We start from the raw sequence: 25,138 nt of genomic DNA, 5'->3' as shown, positions 1-25,138 counted from the left end.
GCAAGGTTTTTTTTATTATAATAAATAAAAATATTTTTTGAATACAAAGTATAAAAAAAATTTCAAAGAAAAGCAAGCAAAAATAAAATAGTTTTTTCGCATGCCCCAAAGGCTTTCTCACCGTGTTAAAATGCCGCTATGCCAAGCATAGTCACCTACACAAACAAACATATGCACATACGCAAATGTTTGCTGCTTGCAAATAGCTGAGTACACTCTTTATTTACACGAGCGTACTCGTTAGTTCGAGTGGAGCATTGTAACAACAAAAGATTTACGATCGCTCAAGCCAATAAAATCATTGCGAACGATTTTTAATGCAAATTGTTATGTTCTTATTTATGACTCATACGATTTCATCTATGCCTTTTTTTGCGCACATTTTCGCCGCATAGTCAAGCGTGGTGTGCGCTTGGCACTGCGAGGGGGCTTTTAATGGCGCGGCGCAGCGCAGCGCTGGTGCTCTACGCCGAGTACGCGCATTTCTTAGCAAAACAAAAACTAAATAAAACAAAAAATAGTAAAAAACAGAGACAAAAAAGTCAAATAAAAATAGTGGCATAAATTGCTTCGCGTATATTCTTGTGCATATATCAAATTGCCTAGCAGCGCCATGCTCCGCCGTTATGTTACTTGATGCTGTTCGGCTGCTTTGTCAGCTGGCTGTGACTGTATGGTCAGTTAGATGGATGGACGGCCGTACGGATGGTTGAATCGGTTGAATAGCTTAGACAAATGAGTCGAATTTACTCGACCGAATGTTTTTGCTGTTGTTTTGTGCGATTGCTCACACTGCTGTTTTACTTGTTGTTTTTGTGGTTTTTGTGATTTTGTTATTAATGTGATTTTCGGTTTTTATTATTGGTGTCGCTTGCTGATAATTTTTAGATACCGTTTTATTTTTCAATTCCATATCTCCATAAGGCTAAGGCCGCATTGCCAGTAAATTTTTACGATTTTCAAATTTGATGAGGGTCGAAAACAGCGCCGAGCCAGCAGTAATTGCGCACACTTTAGTGTTGTTGTTTTCTCGCCGTTTTCTGTGATTTGCGAGGACTTTTGTAAAAAGAAAATATTTTAATGCGATTTTTTGTATTAAATTTTTAGATGCTTAACTTTTAAGGTTTTTGAAATTTTTTTTTCTTAACTTTTGTAGTTGAAGGGCAGCCGCGCGCAAGATCACGGACACTGATAACGGTGGCGGACTAGTAAAAATTGTTCAAAGTGATTTTAATGCGAATTCCAAATAGTTGAGTGCATGTAATGGCACGTTGTTTGCTTTGTTCACAAAATATTTAAAAGTTTTATGTTTGGCTGACTCAGCGTTCGAATGTGTGACCTGAGAGTTGTAAGAATTAATTATTTTTGAAGTTAAGTCTTTTCATTTATTTACTCTAATATTATTGTTTATTTGTGTCATAGAATTTGGAATTTTTTTGTAGTATAAATGCTATTATAAATCAACGAAGTACAAAAGAGTTAAGCAACGAACTTATGTTAAAATATTTTGGTGTAACTAAAGAGTATAAGTATAAGTATAGAATATACATACTATATATAGTCTGCGAGGAACAAATATATTGAAAATCTATTTCGAGTACACCGTAAATAATCATCTACAAAGGTTTTTTTCTATAAACTAACTATCTATCTAACTATCATTATTCATAATCTGCAAAAGTGCCACTTTTATTGATTTTTAACCACTTTTTCTCCAGCATTCGCTTTCTTAAGGCAGATAATAAATTAGACTACTACATGCACGAATTTATCATATCTACAAATCCAAAATAATCTCCGAATCCATAGCTGATTTGAACGTTTCTCTGTGAAAAGAAGCTTTGTGCCGGGCTTGTTAAACAAAAGCGCGCCATTAAAATGTGCTTAGCTCAATGTACACAACAATTGCGGTAATATTTCATTAATAACAAAATGACAAAAACCATATGCGGAGCTTTCAACCGCAGTAGCCGCAACGAATTTGTCAAAAGCGGGCATTATTTAAATACTGAAGATTGTTTATATATAGCGGAGGTATGTTATATGTGTTATTTCGTGAAATAATGAGATGTTAAGTATTTTTTCTTTGAAAATTTTATTAACAGATGTAAAAAAAATATACCTTGAAACTAAATTTCTGCAGTATTTTCTATTTAAGGCTTTAAAAAATTGACTTTTTAATACTGTCCCACTCGGAATTTCTCTAAAAAAAATCACTAGTCTCTCTAGACTACTCTGCGATTCTCAACTAAGGACTGATCATCCTAGATTTTTCGACTTTATCAACTTTTAGATAAAAGTATTTGATACTTTGTATTCGCTGGTCTAATACAATTACCCTTTCGCACTCATTACCCTTGGATATGCCAACTTAACTATATCCTGATAGGAAAATCTCACAGATAGCTTTCTTCTAGTCATCATTCGTCTCAGCTTCCCTTTTTTAAATATGAATACACTATATATATATATATATATAAATAAATCGTAAAGAATATAGACCGGTTAAGTTATAGATCAAATTATTCTAGAAAAAATCGATATGTTTCTCCACGATTATCTTTACACCAAGCAAGAAATGTAGTCATTATGGATATATAAGTTTCAGCTCACTTTCTCGTTGAGAGTCTCAGTATATCAATATTGTTGAACCCTTGTTAGCAGCATGTGACACATAACCCACGCTTTTATTACTAATTTGTCGACTTATTCTACTTTTGAATTTATTTAATTTTATTTATTATTTTATTTAATTCAGCTTATGTTACTCAATATTTCAAATATATTATATAATTATTATACAATATTTTTTGTCAGTTTGAAAGAGATAATTATCTGAAATTCTATAATAATTGAATTAAATTCACTGAATTAAAGTCCTTCTTCAAATACTAACTACTCATACTAATGTAAAAAATTCCAAAATCAATTTTTGATAGATAATTGAACTCACTTAAAAATCAATAAATCAAATACGTAAACATTTTTGAAGGAAAGTACAAACAAAATTGAGGCGTCAATCTTGACAGCTAAATCCGAGAAAAGCAAAGAACTAGAACATCATTTTGTTTGCGCTGTAATATACAGATTTCCAATTATGTATATCTACAGTCAACGACACATTCGCCAAATAGACGCAAAGCTGAAACTGAAAACCGCCTAAAGTCAATCGCTGCGGCGAAAGACAAGCACTCGTGCATCTAACGAAACACTCAAATATTGACATCACACATTTTCACAGCTCCGAATTTGTATAATTTGCGCATACATACCAACGCACAACAACAACAACAACATATGGATGAATGGCACTGCCACCACGCCATCGCCAGCACCATCATTATAGAGATGTTTATCGCGCCGCACATTCCGCAATAGCGGCAGCGCCGCGGCTGCGCGCGTTTCTATTACAATGAAAACGGAATTGTGCGCAATTTATCAGCGATAAGCGCGACACACATGCACTCGCTTGTTGTGTTTCTTTTTAAGTCTGCCACCGATTTGGTATGGTGTTCAAAAATATTGGCGCGCGCAATGCAAATAAATATCGGCGCGCTTGCCTCACAATTGCACTTGAGCGGCCTTAGTGGACTGTTGAAGGTGAGAAAAGGCGTGAAAATGATTAAAACGATATATGCATGTGTTTGCATGTATGCGAGTACTGCGCGCTAATGCTGCGTAACCGCCTGCAAAGCTGCGGCCTGTGCGTTTTCATCAGCGCTTGCTGATAGTAAAGCGTTTTTCTAGGAAAACTGTTGGATTTTTTATGCGCATTTCGGTGTGATTGCTGCGTTGTTGACTGTGACACATTTTACACTTGACGCGCGATTACTTTTCGGTGGTCGCACATGTTCGCACGACCGCTACACGCTCGGATGGCTACTCGGTCGACCAACTGGCTGGCTGGCTGATTGGCCTGTTGGCCGCATATTTGCATGATTCATGCTCATTGCAGCTCCCGCCATAACAGCGCAAGCGTCTTTGGGCTGTTGAGCACTGCGATTGCCAATGGCAAGCGTTTTAATTGCCAGTCGCGCTTGCAACGTGCAACCAACGACAAAATCGCGGTCAATGTGCAAATCGCCATCAGCATCGACATTGCATTGCCAACGCGCAGCGCAGCAATTCCAACATAAACGCAGAAACACTCCAGCAAGTAGTGCGGCCGTTTCGCCAACGCAATTGCCAGCCAGAATATTTGCATTATTATTTGCTTTGCACACACGCGCAATACAAAGTGTGAAACAAGTGTGAGCTAAAAATAAAAGCAAATATGTACAACGAGTTGTGCTTGTAAACATATGTGTGTGTGTGTGTATGTATGCATGTGCGAAGTTTGTTGCGGTAAACAACGAAAGTAAAACATTTATTGCGGACGCTCGTTGCGGTCGTTGCATATTGGTGATGCGAACAATTTTCAATTTGCAACATTTATGTTCTTGTGTACTTATAGTATGCATCCTCTTATTATATGTTTGTGAAGTTGTATAAGTGCCATAATAATTTTTTGTACAAATACGAATGTGATTTTATTGGCTCCTCTGCGAGATGGGAGTTGTAAAAAAGCGTACATTTTTAATTTAAAAACGTTTTCTTTAAAAAAGAATTACAAGACAATTTTTCTTTAAGATATTCTCATTCTGATCAATTAGTTTGCATGACAGCTGCGTGTATGTGTTATAATGAGAAGTTGCTTGAGGAGAAAAGAACTTAATATGCACTATTCAGGGTATATTTAAATATTTCAAAAAATTTCTAAAACCAGCAGCAAACAGAGATCAATTTTTTTTATAATATTATATAAATATACATTTTCTCACATATCTACCCATATCGACAAATAAAGTAGGTAAATATTGATTTTTGCTGAAATTCTAGTATACATATACAATATAAGCAACTGTGACATACTTCCATTGTTATATGTACTTGTTTATGGATATATGCATAGATAGTACACGAATACACTTATGGTTTTAGTATTTGGAACGAGGTTAGATAGTGACCTTTTTACAACCGAATGAATCATTGCTTGAGTTGACTGGAGATGAATGAGTAATTTCATATCTTATTTTTCACAAATTTTATTTAACAGTACTTTATTTATGTGTATTGTATAGTACATAATCAAACCACCGAAACGAAATCATTTTGTTTGTTGGTGTATGAAAATATTTTTTAATTTACAAGTATAAGTATTTACTATCCTTCAAGTTATATCAAAACAGCAAAAAAAAATATTTCCTGAAGTCTAAGCAGTCGCGCAAAAAGTCACTTTTTGTTCTAAATATGTGGTTGTGATATTCTATGATTATTTTCCAATGTTAGAGATACAAATACCCACATTGTTCACAGGCCTGACAATGAAAAAGGATACCACTTACGAGGTCTTTCCAGCGGAGTGGAGGTCTTCCTGCCTCGAATAATCTCAGAGCTGGAATGTTTCCATTTATTCAGACGACATGATCTACCCAGCGTAGCCGCCGTGTATCAGCGAATAGGATCACATGACGCATGTCTGCCTTGGAATGCTGCCTCCTTCGGAAGAAATTTGGAACTTGTAGGTCACTCACCTATGTTCTTATGAAGAAAGAACCGAGGGTAGTATATTTGGGACCGAAATGAATTCTGTTCTTCGAACACGAATCTCTAGCTGCCAGAAACGCGACATATCTATGTTGTATGAGTTTGGTCTGCTTTTTCACAGATTTTGTAAGCATATTGTTTGAACTCAATACAATCTTGAAAGCGAAAATGAAACGTAAAATTCCTCACAAAAGCTAGACTCGTTAGGTTTCATTACCACGGGTAAGTTATTCCAAAAAGCCACAGAGCGTATATTGCAAGCTTTCTTATGTTGGCTTTTAAAATTTTGGGTTATAAAACAGAGTTAACGTGTTCTTGTTGCCCTAACTTCGATTGCACCGAAGCTGCCGACTACATACATACATACTTTGTAGAGTTTTCCACGTATTATTTTTCGTATTATAAACTTGGTGGCAAACTTAATATACAAAGCTAATTCAAACTTTACCACAACAACAAAGTAAAAATTTATGAAAACTTATGAATTTAACAACAATAAAGCGCTTTTAAGTGACTTGTTAAAAATATATTCTTTCAATTCATTCAATTCTTCTTTTCACATTTAATGCATTTTTATTAATGACAATATGTATAGACGCTTTGCATATCAATCACATAGATTCGAGGAAGCAATAACAAATGAAGTACAAAACACAACAAAATAATAACCAAACAACAACCGAGCGGCAATGACAAAAATACAAAAAACAAACGAAATTTTGGAAGAAAAAGCCATGGCAAACTAAAAACCTAAAATAGGCACCTCAGTTTCCACAAGGAGAGAGCTAAACCGAAACAAACACAAACCGAAAAGTGCCAAGAGCCGATTATGAAAACAACAACATAAAATCGGCATTTAATTTAATGTTTAAATGCTGAGGCCGCCGGCGCATATTAACGCCTCGCAATATGACAACTTAACTTAAACTTACAACAAACGGGCCATAAAGAATGCCATAACAACAAACAACAACAACAAAATAATTACATATGACTGCTAGTAAAAAAGCAGATATTCAATTTGTGTTCAAACGCGCATTTTTGACAAACAGTTATAACGACAACACTAATACAACAACCACAAGGTAGGCGAATCTCTTCTGTTATGAGTGTAAACAGTGGTATGCGCCTGATAAGTACTTCTATGTGTGTATGTATGAACACTGTGTTGTGGTGCTGAAAGCAGAAAATGGGCAATAAAAGTGTGAAGCGCGTGTGCGCGCGCAGCGAGTGTTAAAAGCCAAAAAGGCGTAAGAAACAGTCGCGTTATGACCACGCACTTTTCTGTCTGTCTCCGTCGCTTCTATTTTTACGGGCTTTATTAATAATTGGCATTTATGTTTGCTACAAAATTTTCATAAGAAAACATTACCTTTTTGCCCTAAATACTTGCAGCCTGCGCTTGTGCTAAGCGGCTTTCTTTTTCGCATACCAAATCCCCTGGAAAAAACGAATGCGATTATTGGTTTTTCGCACTGAAATTATGATTTTCTTTGACTTTTTTATTTTCTGGGAAAGCTTTGGCCACTTTATCAGCTTGAATTTAGGGCTACAGGCATCGGTTGGTAAATTAAACAGCTTTAGCGGCTATAATTTTCGGTTTTTCTTTGTAAAATATGAAAAATTATGCGTTAATAAGCGACAATGTGAGTTGAAGCGGCGATGATTTGTTTAAAATTCTTGCGGATAGTCAATAAATCCATATGTTGCATGGCCACGCGTGTTGTTGCATGCTTTATCTGGTTATGTTTGTCTATACATTCTTTCGTACCTGTTTTATGTATGTTGACGTCAGGTACCGTTCGATATACATCGTCATCGGCGTTTAGATTACACTGTAATTCTTTACTAGCTGATATGCCAGGAAAATAGACCCATTGAGAAATGCAACTTTGTAGCTTTGTAAAGTTGACATTCGCTTAGTATTACCATAGGAGTCTGTGTTCAAAGATATTCTATATATCGATACAATTTATTTCTTTACTCTCAAACACAAGTCTGAAAAAGTCAGAAAGAGATAAATTCGAAATCCTGTTTTCTTACTGACAAAATCGACTGTTGAAGCCTGACATTTTTAGGGCTTTAGACCGGTATAAGTTCTTAAATGAAAGGCAGTTCTTATATAACATATCCTTCTATAGTATATAGTAAATTTTCGGTACAGAGAAAACTCTCACTTACACAAATATCAAATATCTCAAAATATCCCTCCCAAAAATGTTTACATTTCAAAAAAAAAGCTTTTCCTCACTTCCGACACAAAAATTTCCCAACAGTCCTCGCTAACACATACATATATACCTCTATTTGTTTATTTATGGCTGAAATCACAGCATAAAAATCTAAATGTGCAGGCATATGTGCGCGCTCGCCACTCATTCGGTATGCCGTACGCAATATTTCCCTACTCACGTGCTGCGCATGCGTATGAGGTCATTTGCGTGCGCGAAACAAGTGCAGACACGACACAATGAACAAAGTAGAAAGAACACAGCCAAGTTTAGCGACAACAGCGAACCAGCAGCAATTGCCATGTGCACATTCATTCATGTGACAATAAGTTTGCTTGTTTGTACGAGTATGTGCTTGTGTTCGCGTGTGTATGGTGCACTGGTCTATGTTGGTAGGCATGTCAGAAAGCCGGTTGTGCTCGTTGGCATAAAATTAAGCAAAATTATCTTTTTATATGAATATTATGCAAAAATTCTTTTGCGCTGCCTTTAGCTGTTGTTGCTGCGCGCCGGTCACACTTGCCGCAGCGACTGTTATCGGCGCTCTGCACTTTGCTCCGTTCTTAGATAAATTCACAGTTTTTCCTATGGCTGCATTGGTTTTCTATTAACCAATTTACGTAATTTGTATGCCTGGGTAAAAGTGAAATACATAAATATGTAAATAAAAAATTAATAAATGGTGGCAACTCATTTTCGAGTCGCCGGGCTGCACGATTTCGTGTAAAATCCATTTCGCTTGCACACTTTGACTTAACCTGCATTCGCCATGCAACAAAAAAAGTTACTTCTCTCTGTCCACTGAATTGAATTGAAATTGGAATTGAGAATGGAAATTATTGGCAATTATGCAAAAGTCAAAGAGGCAAAATAAACCGTTTATGAATTATTATTTGCGGTGGATTTGCATATTTTCATGATTCGTGTGCTGCAAAGATGCGAGTTGTTTTCAATATGCCACCTTTAATGCATTTGTTGTAGTTGTTTTTGTTAACTGGATAGTTAATATGTTGCTGGCGGTGGCCACCAGAGCTTTTAATTTTGAAAACTGCGGGTTATATACATATGTTTTAAGTACAACTAAGTAATGATTACTTCATAAAAGCAGAAGTGGATAATTAATAACTGAATATATTTTAGTAGAATATTTATTAACTAATTATGCTTACTTTACTATAATTAGTTTATGCGTACATACGTGCATTTATTAATCAGTGGAATATTATTAGCATATGTTATGTTTCGATAACAGACCGTTTTCTGCGATTGGCATTGAAATAAAAGACTTACGCACCGAACTTGTTGAGAATAGGCGATGAAAGCGCTTTTGTGTTCAAGAGTTTACAAAATGCTGGAAAAGCTATTTTTTGGAATAAAATAGTTTTTTCGACAAACAAAATTTCGCAATCACTGCTTGAAAGATTCGAAATCGAAAATATTCGAATTTCGAAAATATTATTATTTATTTTTTGTAATTTAACTAAAATTTGTAATCTTAATTATTTTATTAAAATACTGGCATAATTAATAATAATTCTTACAATAAACAAAATTTGGCACTACATAGAGTACATGCTTACTGAGAATGAAAAATGGCAATGGTCACAATAATCGTGAGTCAAGAAATCACAAAAAGCGGCAAATGCTACCTTTTTCTCGGCAATTAGACCAAATCAACTTTTCGACAAGTCGTTGGCAAATTTTTTTTCGAATTCGAAAATTTAAATGTTGGAAAATTAACAATATTCGAAGTTCGAAAATGGGTCTATTCAAACAAATATTACTTATTAACTTTTTGTATTTATTTCATTATTTATGCTACAATTTTAAATTTCGAAGTCTGCGAAATTATTGAATCTAATAAAAACTCGATCATATACATATTTCAAATAATCTCTTTTATTCGATAAGGTTTAAAAATATAATAATTTCCAATTACAAAATCAACATTAGAATTACCAATTCCATAAATTTTCTCAAGCAAATTGGAAAAAAACCTAAATGTAAATAAATAACGGTATCGTATCAAATATAAATAACCAACGGTACTACAATATATGCCAAAAATGTGTCGCCCTCCACGAAAACAATGTAAATTTATGTGACTTAATGATTTGGTAAATCAATATCCAAGACCAAACGGCAAGCAGAAGGCTAAGAGCTAAGACTTCGAAACCACAGCACAGAATAACAGCCAAATAGGCAACAAATTAAGCGCATAGTAGGAAACAGCAATAAATACAAAAAACTTTGAATGCCATAAAATGCAATGTCAAGCGACCCGAAACACACATATACATACATATGCTAGCTCAAAAGACACACACCTATTTGAAAGTGTTCACTATCCCAGTAGGAAAGCTGGAGAGGAAATCTAATGGAGTTAAATATAACTTTTTTTGTACTGCAGAATTGCAAATAAGTGATTTCAAAATTTGTTTTCAAAAATATTTAATATATTTCTTTAAATCAAAGCTCTAAGATTTCTTAAAAAAATATTTAAAAAATTCTCAGAAAAAGAAATTTCTTATAAAAAAAATGCATGCAAAAATTTTAAAAGTTTTCGAAACGGCTTGTAAAAATTCTGCAGAAATATTGATTGTTAAATCCGAAATGAAAATGAAAATTGTAAAATTATTACATTGTCTTAAATTTATATACAAATGAAAAATGTACATAATTTATATTTCGCTACCAATAAATAAAAAATAAAAATGTTTCTTTACTCAAACTCAACCTTTAGTTAGAAATTATTTCTGCATTTAGTCCCCAAATAAGTCTCCAGGTGATTTCCACTTGGGTCTTGTGCTGTGTCTCTAATGTCCTACACTTATGCTGTTAGCGGTAATAGCTGGCATTTCATATTCAATTTACGAGCTGCGTTAAGCTAAGGCGCATTTAGCTGGCACTCACGTGCACTTTTCTGTTGAAATGAGTATGAGTGTGTGTGCGTGCGTATGGTCGTCAACTTACCAAAAATATATACAAATTCAGTGGAGACCCGCTACTAATGTCTCAAATATCACAACCATTCAAACGTCACTCCAAATAGCAGAAAGAATTTTTACACTCATGTGACATTTTCTGTCGATTATCATCATTGCCTGGTTACGGCACTGATTAGGCCCAAAGCTGCATACCCGCATGCAAACTTAGACATGCACATGTACATATATAGCTGCTGACTGCCGCAGAGTTGGTTAATAATGTCAATGTGAGCGCTGATTTTACGTTGTTTGGTTGCTTTTGCTGTTGTGGTTGTTGTGAATGCTTTGCCGCTGCACGTTGCCATTGATGGTATTAGCTGATGGGCTGTTGCACTGTTGCACTCGTCACACAAATGAACTTCCATAAAATTTTGAGCTTTTCAATTGCCTTTATTTTATACACTGARTGCTGTTACAGCAACCACAACAACAACAAGAGCAACGATGGTTCCTGCCTTGCCAGGCAGAAATGGACAGTAAGTGAAGTTGTAGAATCGTTGACAGACGACTGTTTGACAGTGCGACGCACTGTGGCATTCATTGGAGTTTACGCATGCGCGCGCGCAATAACGAAATCACCTTAAACGCACAAATGACAGCAATATCTTTTATGTTTGCGATTGTGTCGTGCATCATTTGACCGCGCGCAGCAGCAGCCTGTGTTGCGGGCGCGTGATATAGTGACTTGGCGCACGAGTGCAAGAGCCGGTCAACAAGTCCGCGCGAGTAGCCGCAATGGCGCGCCAGACATGCGCTGGCTGAGTGACTGAGTGAGTGTATTGAATTTTTTAGTTACAAAAATGGTGATAACGATGTCATTAATGCGCGCGCATTCATATCAGCGCGGCCGGCAAAACGAAATAAAAATTTACAGAAAAATAAAAATAGAAAAAAAATTGCAAATAAAACAAAAAATAAAGAAACAATTAAATTGTGTGCTGTTGCAAAAAAAATTGCATCATTTTCCATTTCACTGTTGCACTCGAGTAGCAAGCGCGCAGCGCTTTCCGCATTGCGCCGCGACATAGCCCGTTAGCCAACTCAAGCGCTGCCGTTAGTGTTGATGGGGGTTGATGTCATCAGCAACAACAAGCACGGACATGCATGAGCAACAGCAACAACAGCAATTGCAGACAGCTACTTAACGCGCCTGCGCGCACAGGTGAAACGTTTTTCCCAAGCACGTCTGCGTCTGCATTGTTGCTACCAATGCGACTGCTTACACATCGGGAGCGCTCTCCTCACCGGTACGCCACTGGTGCCGCCGCCGTAGCCGCGTACCTTGTGCGCTTGCACGTTCGATCGAATTGCGATTTCTGCGCACGTCTGGCATCTTTCGAATTACTTGATCTGCAATAAGCTGTAAAGGTATGCCAGCGAGCCAGCGGCTAAGCGGCAACTAACTAGCAGATATTGCATATTTGCACTGACTAAGCTATGAGCCAGCGCGCCAGCATATGTATGTGTGCTGGTGTTGGTGCGCACTAGTGGCACACTCGCCACGGCGACTGGTGACTGTGTTTAAGTAGCTGGCCAAGCAGACAGCCGGTCAGTGTTGGTCACTAAGTCGTTCGTGTTCTTCTTGTTCTTCATTATTTTCTACTTTTCTATTTTTCTTATTGCAATATAGTTTTATTAGTTGTTGTTGTAACTTATTATATAGCCGTACGTACGTACTTAAGTTGCACGCCTGTCCGAGGAATGCGGCTGGAGCGAATTTTACGACAGCGGCATCTGTGCAGGGTGTTCATTAGACATACATTCCGAAATGTGCAGACACTTACCAACACGCACACACATACAATGCCAACAAAAAGCAGCGTTACAAAATCAATATGTTTGCTGTTCCCTGTGCTTTTCTTGTTGTGTTGCGCTTATTATGCTCACTGCACTCGCACAGTTATTGGACACATTTATAGGCGGCAGGTAGATGGTTTTGCGCTTGTTTGGCATACTTTCCCAGTTTATTGCTCGTCCGGTGATCTTTCTCAAGTCTGAGCGTATATTGTAGCTTTTCGCCATCAAGTTGGTGTGCGTTGTTGTGCTCTGTTCTCAATTATACAAATCCAATCTGTGCTGTTTTGGCTTAATGCTCCATTTCATTAAGTGATTTTTATTTAGGTTAGGATTTTTAGAATTGAAGCGTTCATTACTGTGGTGGAAATTATTTTAAGCTATTAAAGGAAATTGGTTCGGGCTAGGCGGTTAGATATTTCAAGCAAAGAATTAAACTGCTTTTGCGATTATTGAATTGTTGAAATTCAAAGTCAATTTATCTTATTAAAAATAGTCTCCTTCCGCCTCAACATAGCATTTTGCATGGTCCAAAAGCATGTCGGACGAGTATCTCAGCTCGTTGGTCGGTATGGCCGCCAGTATGTCGGTGCAAGCTTTTTAAATTGCCCCTACGTCTGCATAACGCTTTTCTTTCATGGGCAAATGCATTTTTCCGAAAGAGAAGAAGTCGCACGGTGCTATATCAGGGGTGTAAAGGGAGTGGTTAATGGTTAAAATGTGATTTTAGTTAAATAATCGTCCCTCGATTGTTGGATTCGGAGCAATTTTTGGTCGTCAGTCAATTTGTGCGGAACAAACCGTGCACGCACCTTTCGTAAGCCCAAATGTTCGGTCAAAATGCATTAAATCGATGTTTTGGAGATGTTCAATTCCATTTCCATGAAATTCAATGATGATTTCGGCTGACTTTTGATGAATTGACGCACAGTTTCGATGGAATTTCCGGTGATCACGGATTGGCCCACATGTTCATCGTCATTTATGTCCTCACGACCCCTTTGAAAACGTTGAAACCACTCGTGCACTCTGCTACAGGATAGGCAATCATCGCATAAACTTGTTTCATCAATTGAAATGTTTCTTTAAAACTTTTACCAATTTTAAAACAAAACTTAATATTGGCTCTTTGTTCGAAGCCCATTTTCGCACCGATAACCCAAACATACTGACACTTAAAACGCAATAACATCACTTCCAATCAATGAAATGTCATGAAATTAACTCTGGACAATCGATAAAGATAGCAGACTCTAACGCATCAGTCGGCATAATTGTCAGGTGATTCTAGCTCTAAGAGATCTTCGATGTATTGCATTTTTTGAATTACTTATAATTGGCTTAGAATAGCGAATAATGCTTTTTCCAAAATGAATGGATAAAAATATCGCTTTTGACTTTCCTTACTCAAAGATATTTAACAAATTCGAAATTGCAAACTTAAAAAATAAACGCCAAATTCAGAATCACGCGGCGGCGGCACATGGTAATCGTAAATTGTTGTAAAAGTGCGCTGCGATTGGTAATAAAGCAAAAGTCGGCAGCCGCAAACGTGCAGACCATTTACACGTCTCACGAGCGACTTCGGCTTTAATTTAACGGAAAATATTTGCCCAAATAAACTCACTTTTCACAGTGCCCCAAGGCACGGCAGCAACCTGTTGTACTAAATCATTAAATAATAGCGAAGTGAGCGATGGATTTGCGCGGCCGCCAACAATAGTCGCAACCGCAGCGGCAGCAGAAGTGAGCCATGAACAGCATAACAAATGTTGCACTTTTGTTTTCTTGTAAAATTTCAGCTTTTCTCATTGCTGTTTTATACTCATTTTGATTTACTGGTGTTATTGCCGCTTATTCTCTTTCCATTTTGCCTCATTTCAATTTTGTTTTTGTAATTTTTTGCTTGTTAATCCACCGATATGCGCACCGCTAATCGAAAATGGAAACTTTGCAGGCAAGAAAACCACGTTGGGGCRTCAGTAAGAGGAGGGGGAGGGGGAGGGCGAGCACTTTCCGCGGCTGTGGAAGGACGGACGTTTCGCTCGATTTGGCAGCTGATGTGCGGCTCCAACGTCGGCGGCGGCGACGAGCTGGGAAATCGTGCACGCCAAACAATTTATGTAACTTTTTGCACTCCAAACTTAATGACATTATCATCATCATCACACCGTAAAAGAAAATGGTGTAATGCCGAATGACCCGAACAAAACTACAAAACTAACAATGCCCTGAGTGAAGTGGCAGAACGTTTTTCCTACATTTTTTCTATTGATTCATTGTTACTGCTATTGAATGGAAAGTCAAAGCTGCATAACGGTGCATGGAAGGTGCATAGAAGGTGGAAGGTAGAGCGAAGCGGCGCAGCTGCAGTGTGCGAGTGTGTGCGTTTATGGGGCTTAGCTTTCGTGGCATGCGGGTAAACGCACGAGAATAAGAATTATATAGAACTTAGAGAAAAAAAATCAATTTCTTACTATTTTGATACTGTTTTCTCTATTTTACAATACACTTTTCTTGAACTAAGTTAAAAAAGCTTGAACAATACTTTTTTCAAATCGTTTCGTTGCAACATCGTCCACACAAGTATCAATAGCGTTCCCTCCAAACTCAATTCAGCCACAGTGCGATATTGTTTTTGTTTATTTTCTTGTATTTTGCTTTTGTTGTAATCACTGGCAGTGCAACGCAGACAAAGAAGATTTTTGTTTTCATAGAAATTAAATCGAAAAAAGGAGACTCACTTTGACTATAGAATCGTGACGATGCTGACCCATTGAACCGCAGCCCAGTAATGCGTCTTTTTCACTTTGGGCTTTGTCCGCTGTGCCGTTATGCCGACACGCCGCGCTGCCCGTCCGCCCGCACGCTCTTCGGCGCGGCTGGTGACTTCTGCTTGCTGCTTCCTTAAAAGAAGATGTTGACGTGCGACGCTGTTATTTTTGTTTCTGTTGTTGCTTTCTGCTTCTTATAGTTTTTGTTTCTTTAAAGCAAATACATTTGGTGCAATAAAAATCGATTGAATTTTAGCACGAAATCAAAAGTGCAAACACGGAAGAAAATTAATGAAGGGAAATATTTGTTGCTGTGCTGTAAAAAGGTTGCATGCAACACGGCTTGTCATAAAATGAAGTGCCAATCGGTGATGCGGCTTGAAAAATGAAGCGTGAAATTTGTGGAAAATATCTGAAAAACTTCAAGTGCAGCGCGTTTAAGTTTAGAGCATGCGTGTGGCAAGTAGGCATGCACCTAAATATTATTTTCTGTATTAAAAGCAAGTTTATATAAATTTAGAAAATATTTGTTGTTAACTTTCAGCGATAAGCCATTGCGGAGGTAGAAGAGGAGTCTTAAAATATTCTCGAAAATCTCGAATTTCATACCGAATTGGTGCACTATTATATAAATAAAAGCTACTAATACTAATTTTTACGGTGTTCAAAGCAACAAAATGTTTCTTTGTTGTTTTTGTTATTTTTTTCTCCACGACCAACACATTGTCTGTGCTCATTCTGCGCAAACATCGCCAACAAATGATCAATATATCTTGCAACACGAGTCAACTGTCAAGTTCTGCTGTCGTCTCGTATGTGTTACGAGCGACTTAGTGATCTACTAATGCACACTTGTGTAAGTATGTGTGTGGTGAAATACGTTTTCGGTTTCTCGTCTTTCTGCTGAACTTCATGAGCATTGCTTGTTTATTGCCTCGCGCCATTTCCGACTGCTTTTGGCCAATTCTTCTGACAGGCGCAAATCTGCATGAGATTTGTTGCTTCTTTCAATGCTACTGTGCTGCGGCTGCTCCTATTTGCTGCAGCTATCCGATTGAGCATGCTTTGTGTTTGTTGTTGTGCCGCTGCTGCGCGACTGCTCCACTATTTGCATGCAAATGATCGACTTAATGTGCGCGCCTGCGCGTGGCTTTTATGCGATAGTGTTATTATGCTATTATTTAATTTGTTGTTGTTGTTGTTGATACTATTTTTCAGTATTATTGTTGCTACTATTTTGTTAGTTGTTGTTCCTATTATTATTATCAGTGTTGTTATTGTTTTTGTAGTGTTTGCATGGTTTCGCTCGCCAGTGTCTTGTCATTGCCTTCTCTGATTTGGTGCAGAAATAAGTATTCGTTTGCTCAGCGATACTATTCTAAGCGCCCAGTGAGTCAACAACAACTTGGTGAGTGCATGTGTGTGCATGGGTAGTAGCTGCAGCGCATAACAGTAGCGTTTGCATAGAAGTTCGACAAACAAATGTGCGCTTGCACCACGTTGCATAGTGTCTGCGACAATTGGCTGCGCCATATGCAACGCTTGAGCATTTGCGTTGGACACAATGGCATGTAAGAATTTATTATGCGGACGTCCAGCACTAACACCACCGCCGCCACCAAAAATATAGGCGCTGCCAACATCATTGCCCCGATGCCCTAAAAGTAGTTTTGCACCAAAAATGGACTACAAAATGAAAATGAAAACGAAAACTATTGCTACAATGCTAGAAATATTAGAATAAACAAGCAACTTAATTCAATTCATTTTCGTTGAATTGCTTGGCTCGGTGGCGTTTCGAACGCAATACGCAACAATTTCTGGGTCAGCTGCCTCGGCTGCGGCACGACTTGGTCGGTGTTGAAATTGCAAGCGCTGACGCAGCTGCATAAATTTATGCAACAAAACTAATAACCATAAATATGCGCATGTAAATTAATACATACATACATGCATATGCGGCCACTACACAACTTGTGGCGGGCAAGCAATTTGTTATTGTGTCAATCAACTAATTTCTATAGCTTTTACTTGAGTTTGCCCTCGGCAAGCCAAACAATTTGTCACTCAAACAAATTGCCGTTGTTTCTGTTCCTGTAGTGTATCGTTGAATTAAATTGATTTAGAACGCTTTCTTCCGAATCTTTTGTTCGATTTTGTTCCATGCATGAAGTGCCCAAGAGGGAGAACTACAATACGGTAGCCAAATGACTAAATAAAATGCGAATATTTGCATATTTAACGCGTTGTGGCTTTGTTTAAATCGCATATCCAATGTAATAGCTACTGCTGCTGAAATAGTAGCGATCTCTATAAAAGGCCGCTTAGTTGCATTGTTTGGCCGCACAAAAGACTTAAGCGCGAAACTTATTTCATAAAATTTATAAATATTATCAAGCTTGAGTGTTTAAAAAAAAATGTTATTTTGAAAGTTTTCAAATACGAAAGTTTTAAAATTTTAGATATGAATAGTCATGCTCTTTAACAAAAAATTTGTTTATTTCCTTAGAAAACATTTTGATCATACCAACTATAAATATTATTTCAAATGTGATTTTTATATGTTATTTAATACAGTGTTATAAAGCTAGAGAGGAAAATAGTAAAGTAAGATATTTCAAAAAATTTAGTGAAGAAGGGAACAAGCCCTTAACGCCCTATCGTCCCTCTGTTTTTTTTATACTTTATTGACAATGTTATGACAAAATTTATGTAAAAAACTTGGATAAAAATTAAAAGAAAAAAACGTTAATTACTTTTTCATTTATCAACATTTTTTCATGATTCTAGTAGGAATCTTAACTATTCACGTACTTGTTCAGGTGATTAAAGATCATTCACCCAGCCATTTCTACGGCAGATATCATCAAAAAATTCCGAAAAAATGTGTTTGTACATTCCACGATATACCTCATGATATGAGAAAAAATTTCTATTGTAGAATAAACATTTCTATAAAAAAAATGTCAAAAAACATGCCAGATTACCCCACTCCAACCTTAAATAAAAATGTTTTTCATATAAACAGTTGCTTCCAATCATTCAGTTTGTATGTCAGGTAAATAAAAAAAAACGTGTTCAAAATCTCTCTACAATATCTCAAAAACTGAGGGATTTAATTCGCATACAAACTGACAGTAATGGCCAAATCGGCTCAGATCGTCATGCTGGTCATTTATACATTATTTTATAGAGTCTCCGATGTTTACTCTTGTCTGTCTTTTTTTTTTAATTTTGATGGTGGAATGAATAAGTGAATAAGTGAAAGAGTGAATATTAAAATATTTCATGATACTATTATAATAACGTTATTTATTTTAATATTAACACCACCTTTTTTAATCCTTTTGAAATATTTAGTTTAGTCTTTTCATCACTGACTATTTCAATTTTTTAACACGTAACTCGTATTAATCAGCGTTCATTATTTACAAATATATTCACAATATAATATTAATATTATATATTTTGTCCAAACCCAGACCATAGCGAGTGTTGTCCTTGACGGAGAATTAAGCGAATTAAAAAATTCGCTGTTAGCTTACTACAATACGACAAAAGCTCTAATGTGAGTTTTTTAGTTTTTATAACAAATTACAATAGTAAATAACAACGCCATTAATGCACTAAAGAAGTCTATTGAATTGAATGAAATGAAAAATTTTGAAAAATTCAAAGTGGTTAAAAATACTTGAATTTTTATGCTGGAAGTATCTGGCATCAAGAAATGCAATTTACAAATTATAAAATACTTAACATATTCTGTCAAAAATGCCACAATATTTATTCAGTAAAAAGCATATAATAAATGCTGTTTCAATCCATGCACTAGATTATATAAATTACACAAAAATATGATCGAATTAATGGTTTGATATTCTCTGATATATTTTTGCTTTTGGCTAGAAACCGCATGCTATACTTTCGGTTATAAGTATCAAAAATTATACGCCCAAGCAACAAATATGTTATTCCCCTAAACTCACGCGTACACACAAAATTAGTCTTAGTTCGTTTCAGCCTCCTTACGCATGTCTCTAATTGATTTTATTTATTATATATAAGCGATACTTTATCTCCGATATCTAGGTCGACAAGCATTTTCAAAAGTCAATAATTTATCTCGCACAACATTTACACAACTCTGTCTCGGAAAATTACTCTCAATGATGCCTGCGCCATCTCGAACTCCGTTTCATTTTGCGTTAATTGCCTGAATCTATGTCGCAAACGTCAAGAAATGCGTTAAAGACATAAACATTTTAATTAATATTGCGCAGCGAGATAATCAAATGGAATTCCCATCGCCATAGCGGCAACGGAAATGCACGTCCGTGCGCACAGCAGCGAGCCAACACCAAGATACCATAGAGCCACAATGCCACAGAGCAACGGCTATAAAGCGCCACTTGATTGCTGACAAAATATGGCAACACTTGGAGTACACCAAGCGGCAATATGAGTGAATGTGTCTGTGTATAAGCAAGGCATTACAGTTTTTCTCTCCAGTTCTAGCTCCGGTCATGCCGCGCGGCACGCGTTCAGGTGACGATAAGGAATTTCCAAACAAAGCAGATAAGAATGAGAATTTACAACGAAGCGCGCTTTAGAAATCATTTAAAAATAACAACACTAAAGACATAAATGAATATTACAACAATAAGAATAAACATAAAATAAAGAATGCAAAGTAAATGAGAAAGAAATGAAAGCGTTGCTGGCACTATTATAGATGATGGTGCATGAATGGAAGGTTGGCAGAGCGCTGGCACGAAGGCAACAGCAAAAGCAACAGCGCAAAATGAAGAGCTCATAATTTACAGCGCGTGGCGCATTTGTGTATAAAAGTATGTGCTTTAAGCGCATGTGTGTGTGGTTGTGAAGCGGATGCTGCTGCGGCAAATGTACATATATTTATAAACTGTTATAATGCGCTGGTTGCTTTTGTTGTTGCTGCGCTAACACCAGTCATGTGTTATGATTATAGTTATTGCCTCTGCGCGCATGAGATACAAGCCATGTTGCCTGCCACATGAGCGCTTACCACATGAGCATCGTTAATATCGGCGGCGCGTTATGTGCTTGGTGGTCGGGCGAGTGCGTGATGCGCGCACAGATGCTTTCTGAATAAGCAAATAAAATCAGCGAAAGGAGGCGCTAATAAACCGATATGACTTTGATGCCGAACAGCAACCGAACACTGTTGCATGCAGCAGCAGGTGAAGTCAAGCGCGCACTGGTACGTGACGTCGTGTAGTTGTAAGGTAGAGAAGTGGCGACAACAAATTACGCGCTGTCAATAAAGCGGACGGCCATAAAAACGCTGAATGAATGAACTCGGCGCATGTTGGTCGCTGAGGCTGTTGCAATCACGGCAGTGTTGCCAATATTGTTGCAAGTTGTTGCAGCGTGTAAGCGACAACATCGATATTGGCATGGATGACGCAGTCAGTGAACACGCGACGCGCATGTGTTGCCACTGCGGATGTTATCTTTTCGGTGTTGCAGCAACAAGAAATTTAACACCTCAGCTGACCGGCCGATAGCTGCCACTGATGCGACGGGATGGTCATTAGCAGTGACGGCCAGTGCAGCGGCAGCATTAATTGCTCTGCACATTACCTACATTAATGTGGCAAGAATGCCAGTTTATTACTGGTGTTGAATGGTGCAACATGTGGAATGGGAATTAGTGTATGGCGACAATCTTTTTCTTTGTTGCTTAATGAGTTGCGTTTCTTGCATATATTACAAGTCAGGAGGAAAACACGTTTCATTCCATATAATTTTTTACATATAAAGTACCGTTAATTATGAGCATTTTAAATAATAAAACATTTTTTTTTACCATTCTGCCTTTCAGTCCCCCGAATTTGACTATCGGCATGAGCTGATGGGTCGCTTGCACAAAATCGAGCCAGATGTTGAACTTGAAGTATTATCCGCGGCGCCGCATCATCATCATCACCATCACCTGCACCATCATCAGCATCATCACCAGCATCTGCATCAGCATCAGCATCAAGTGTATTCACCGCAAAGTAATCACAGCGGCAGCAATACGCTTGATCACTGGCAACAACAACAATTACAACAGCACAATAGCAGTAGTAGTAGTAGCAATCATGAGCATACCGCCTATGTGCAACATTCATCGGCATCGGCCACAGTGGTGGTGTCAGCGTCAACCACAGTGGCCGCACTGCCACAACCAGCAGCCGCATCCGCAACGGGCGCCGTACAAACTGCCACCTCTTCAGCATCTGCCAGTGATATACCCGCCGACACTTCGACCTCACCGCACACATATGCGGCGTATGACAACAGCGCCGCGGTGGCGTATGAAATAGCGAGTGCCTATGGTGCAACCAGCGCGGCGGCGTCAGCGGTGACGGTAGCCGATAAGGAATATTTATTCGGTGAGTTTGGCAAAGTAATTTTCAATGTTTCTCTATAAAATAAATATATTAATGAACGTCGTAACGTTCTGAGTCGATTTAGCTCTATCCATTTGTCTGACCGTCTGTAAATACGCAAAATAGTCTTTTGGTATTTGAAAAATCGGTAACAAATTTTGCACACGTCTTTTCCTAATCAGGAAGCTGTTCATTTGTTGAAACTGTCGATATCGGCTAACTATATCATATAGCTACCATACAAACTGACCCATCGGAGACAAGTGTTTGTGTGAAAAGCCATTTCATTTGATATCTTCAATAAATTCGGGCCAGATTATTGTCTAGAGCAATAATATAATATTTGAAGATATTGCTTAGATCGGAGGACTATAGAATATAGCTACCATATAACACGAACTATCGAAATTAAGGGCTTTCGTAGAAGGCGATTTCATTTGCAGAGATATCTTCACGAAATATCCTAAAAAAATTTTATGATCCGAGTACTCCAGCAAGTCCTGGTATGGAAATTTGTTTATCTTTCAAGATATCTTAACAAAATTCGGCAATATCCGAGATAAATTCTTGTGTGAAAAACTTCCTCATTTGATAAGATGTCATCAAAAATTTCGCGCTTCATATTTTTAATAAGCTTTTTCTCTCTGCATTGTATGCCTGTTTATGATTAATGTAGGGTTCTAGAAATAATTTTATGTATTTCACTCAATTCTTGCAAATAAATTTTACAAAAAAACCATAAGTCATTTAAAAATTTGTTATGATCACAGCACCGCGAAGTAGGCTGCTCCCAAGTTCGTTCTCCCTCTGATAACATATAGTTTGAAGGGTAATACAGGCCTCTAATTTCATACAAAACTCCTCTCATTTGAAAAATGTTCACCTTGGTTCGAGGAGGAACACAAAAATTAAATTTCGACATCCATTTTATAGATACTCTGAGAAGTAGCTGCACACTTTTTTTAATTTGATAGTTGTTACTCAAAACTTATAATTCCACAAAGCACCTGGTAACAAAAGATAAACTGCTCTTATATATCAACAGATGTCATACATAAAAATGGTGGATTCTATCAAATCCCATTTGCAAAAAAAAAAAAAATTTGCAAAACTCAATACTGCTCACCTTGACTTTGACAAACTGCTAATGTGATCACTAATGTCAACAGTCCAAAGCAAATATTTCATTATAATATATTTTTGTCACTGTTACAGTGCTGATTTGTTGAAAGCAATAACAAGAAAACATTGAATGGTAAAATTTGTTCAAAAAATTGCGTCAAAATTGATTTCTATACAAAGCCAAGCATAAGCTTAAGGCTTTCTTCCCCCACACGCCACAACTCAGAGCTTGGCTTAGCAAACCAACTGGAGTCACATCAGCTCAGCAAACAAGTCACAAATAATTTATTCAGCTGTGAAATTTGAAACCAAATCTCAATGCTGGAAAAAACCTTCTGCTTATTTTCTCCAACCTTTGTCTCTGTACTCATATATGTGAAGCTATTTACTTATGCACAAGTATATGTATGTGTAAGAGGTTTTCTATGATTTTATGTTTTTCTTTATTATTAGCTGTTCGCACTGAGTTGTCGCGCCGAATTGGCATGTGGAGACCCGCAAGCTCTTTAGAGGGAGTCTCAAATGTATTTTCATGCCTTCATTGCTGCTGCTGTGATTGCATAACTAATGTTGTTTGTCAATTTTGCCAAGCAATATTTACCTTGGCATATGATTAACAAGAGAAAACAACTGTTGATTTTATTTATGCTGATTATTTGTGTCCTATTGGCACCTACGGTAGTACTTTTAAAGGAATTTAAGCTAGAAGAAAGCACGAATGAGCGGTAGAAGCCTGTTAAATTGTAACTAGACTTGTAAACAGTTATGATCCTAAGTTTAGCAAGAAATATTTACAATTTCCTTCTTGCCCGAATTATTTATTTCATTACACCGCTCTAAATCTACTTTTTAACCTGAAAGTCTCTCTGCTCTCTTTCAGATACCAAAAATAAAGAGGCTCTCTGCAACCCCTACCCTGACCTCGATGATCCCTACCAGCGTCCGGCGCTGTGGGAGGACATTGCTAGCTCAATACAAAACATCGACCCCGAGAACGCGCTCATGCTAGGCAACAACGGCTCAAGTTCAACGGTGGCAGCGGTGACTGGCAGCAGCACATCGCATTTGTCGCTTATTGGCAGCGGCACGAGCATAGAGGGTGGCAACACCTTGTTGCCGCAGGTGAAAATGGAGGCGATCGATGATACGCTGTTGGAGACACTGTCCACACCATTGCTCAGTCCCATGGAGATCAAGACGGAGAAACCGTCGCTACAACAACACACACACCTGCACGCACAACAGCAACAACAGCAGCAACACTATGCGCATTATCAACTGCCAGCACAGCATCAACCATCACACCATACACATCACTCGCAACAGCAACACCTCTACCAACATCATCCGAGTTTAGGTGGCACGGATCTGGCTGCCACAAACGGTGACGATACTATGACGCTCATGCAGCTGCATCAGCACCACCAACAGCACCAGCACCAGCATCAACAGCAGCAGCAACACCATCACCAACATCAGCAACAGCAACATATCAGCGCCTCATTGAATAACAGTAATAGCAATAGTCCTAATCAACCAAATCGTTGCAGCAGCACCGCCAGCAGCCACAATGCCGAGCTGAGCAGCAGCAATGCGAGCGCAGGTGGCGCCAGCAGCGGCAACAGCAGCGCCTTGAATGGCAGTGATAATAATACTGGCAATATTTCCTATCAACAATATGCATCTCAACCACATTTAAGTAGCAATAGCAATTATCTCAATGGCAGCGGTGGCGTCAATGGTGGCGGTGGCGGTTGTCAAAGCGCGCTCGTGGCCTCCTCGTCGGCGAATGTGACGATCAGCACGTCCGTAACGCTGACCAACCTAACGGCCACTTCAGCGCTGGATGGCAACGCGACCAATAATAACAATAATAATGCAACAATGAACAACAACCTGAATGCGAGCTATGGCTACAGTTGGCACAACAATCAGGTGAGTGCGCAGCTGGCATGAGCTACCTATTTCCACATTTACACTGTGCTACATTGCATTTTAAATCATCAGAAGCATTTAGGATTGCAAAATAGTTCTAATGGACAGTTCGAGGTAACCTCAGACTCATTGAAAGTACTAGAGGTGAAAAATAGTTTTTAGTAAAGATTTTTCATAAAATCAAAAAATAAAATTTTTTATAATAGCTGTCTTAAAAAATATTGAATATTGTTTTATGAATTTAAGAAACAAAATTTACAATTATTTTATGAAATTAACAACTCAATTTATTT

The 25,138-nt window shown here is 37.7% G+C and overlaps 1 protein-coding gene across 2 annotated transcripts in view; it reads left to right on the top strand.

Annotated features, from left to right (window-relative positions):
- Positions 1-25,138, top strand: part of LOC108969626 (dendritic arbor reduction protein 1) — a 128,481-nt gene that overhangs the window by 53,791 nt on the left and 49,552 nt on the right. Inside the window, exons 1-3 of one of the 2 annotated variants that reach the window (XM_018934462.1) lie at positions 21,058-21,101; positions 21,236-21,791; positions 23,791-24,845. In XM_018934462.1, coding sequence (XP_018790007.1) covers positions 21,266-21,791; positions 23,791-24,845 — 1,581 coding nt within the window. In that variant the 5' untranslated portion in view covers positions 21,058-21,101; positions 21,236-21,265. Of the gene's footprint in view, positions 1-21,057; positions 21,102-21,235; positions 21,792-23,790; positions 24,846-25,138 lie in introns of those variants that run through there. The other variant, XM_018934461.1, reaches the window with a different exon arrangement.

This window comes from Bactrocera latifrons, unplaced genomic scaffold (assembly GCF_001853355.1).
Source record: "Bactrocera latifrons isolate USDA-ARS-PBARC rearing strain unplaced genomic scaffold, ASM185335v1 scaffold_26, whole genome shotgun sequence".
Lineage (NCBI taxonomy): Eukaryota > Metazoa > Arthropoda > Insecta > Diptera > Tephritidae > Bactrocera > Bactrocera latifrons.
This window is presented reverse-complemented; position numbering and strand designations above follow the sequence as displayed.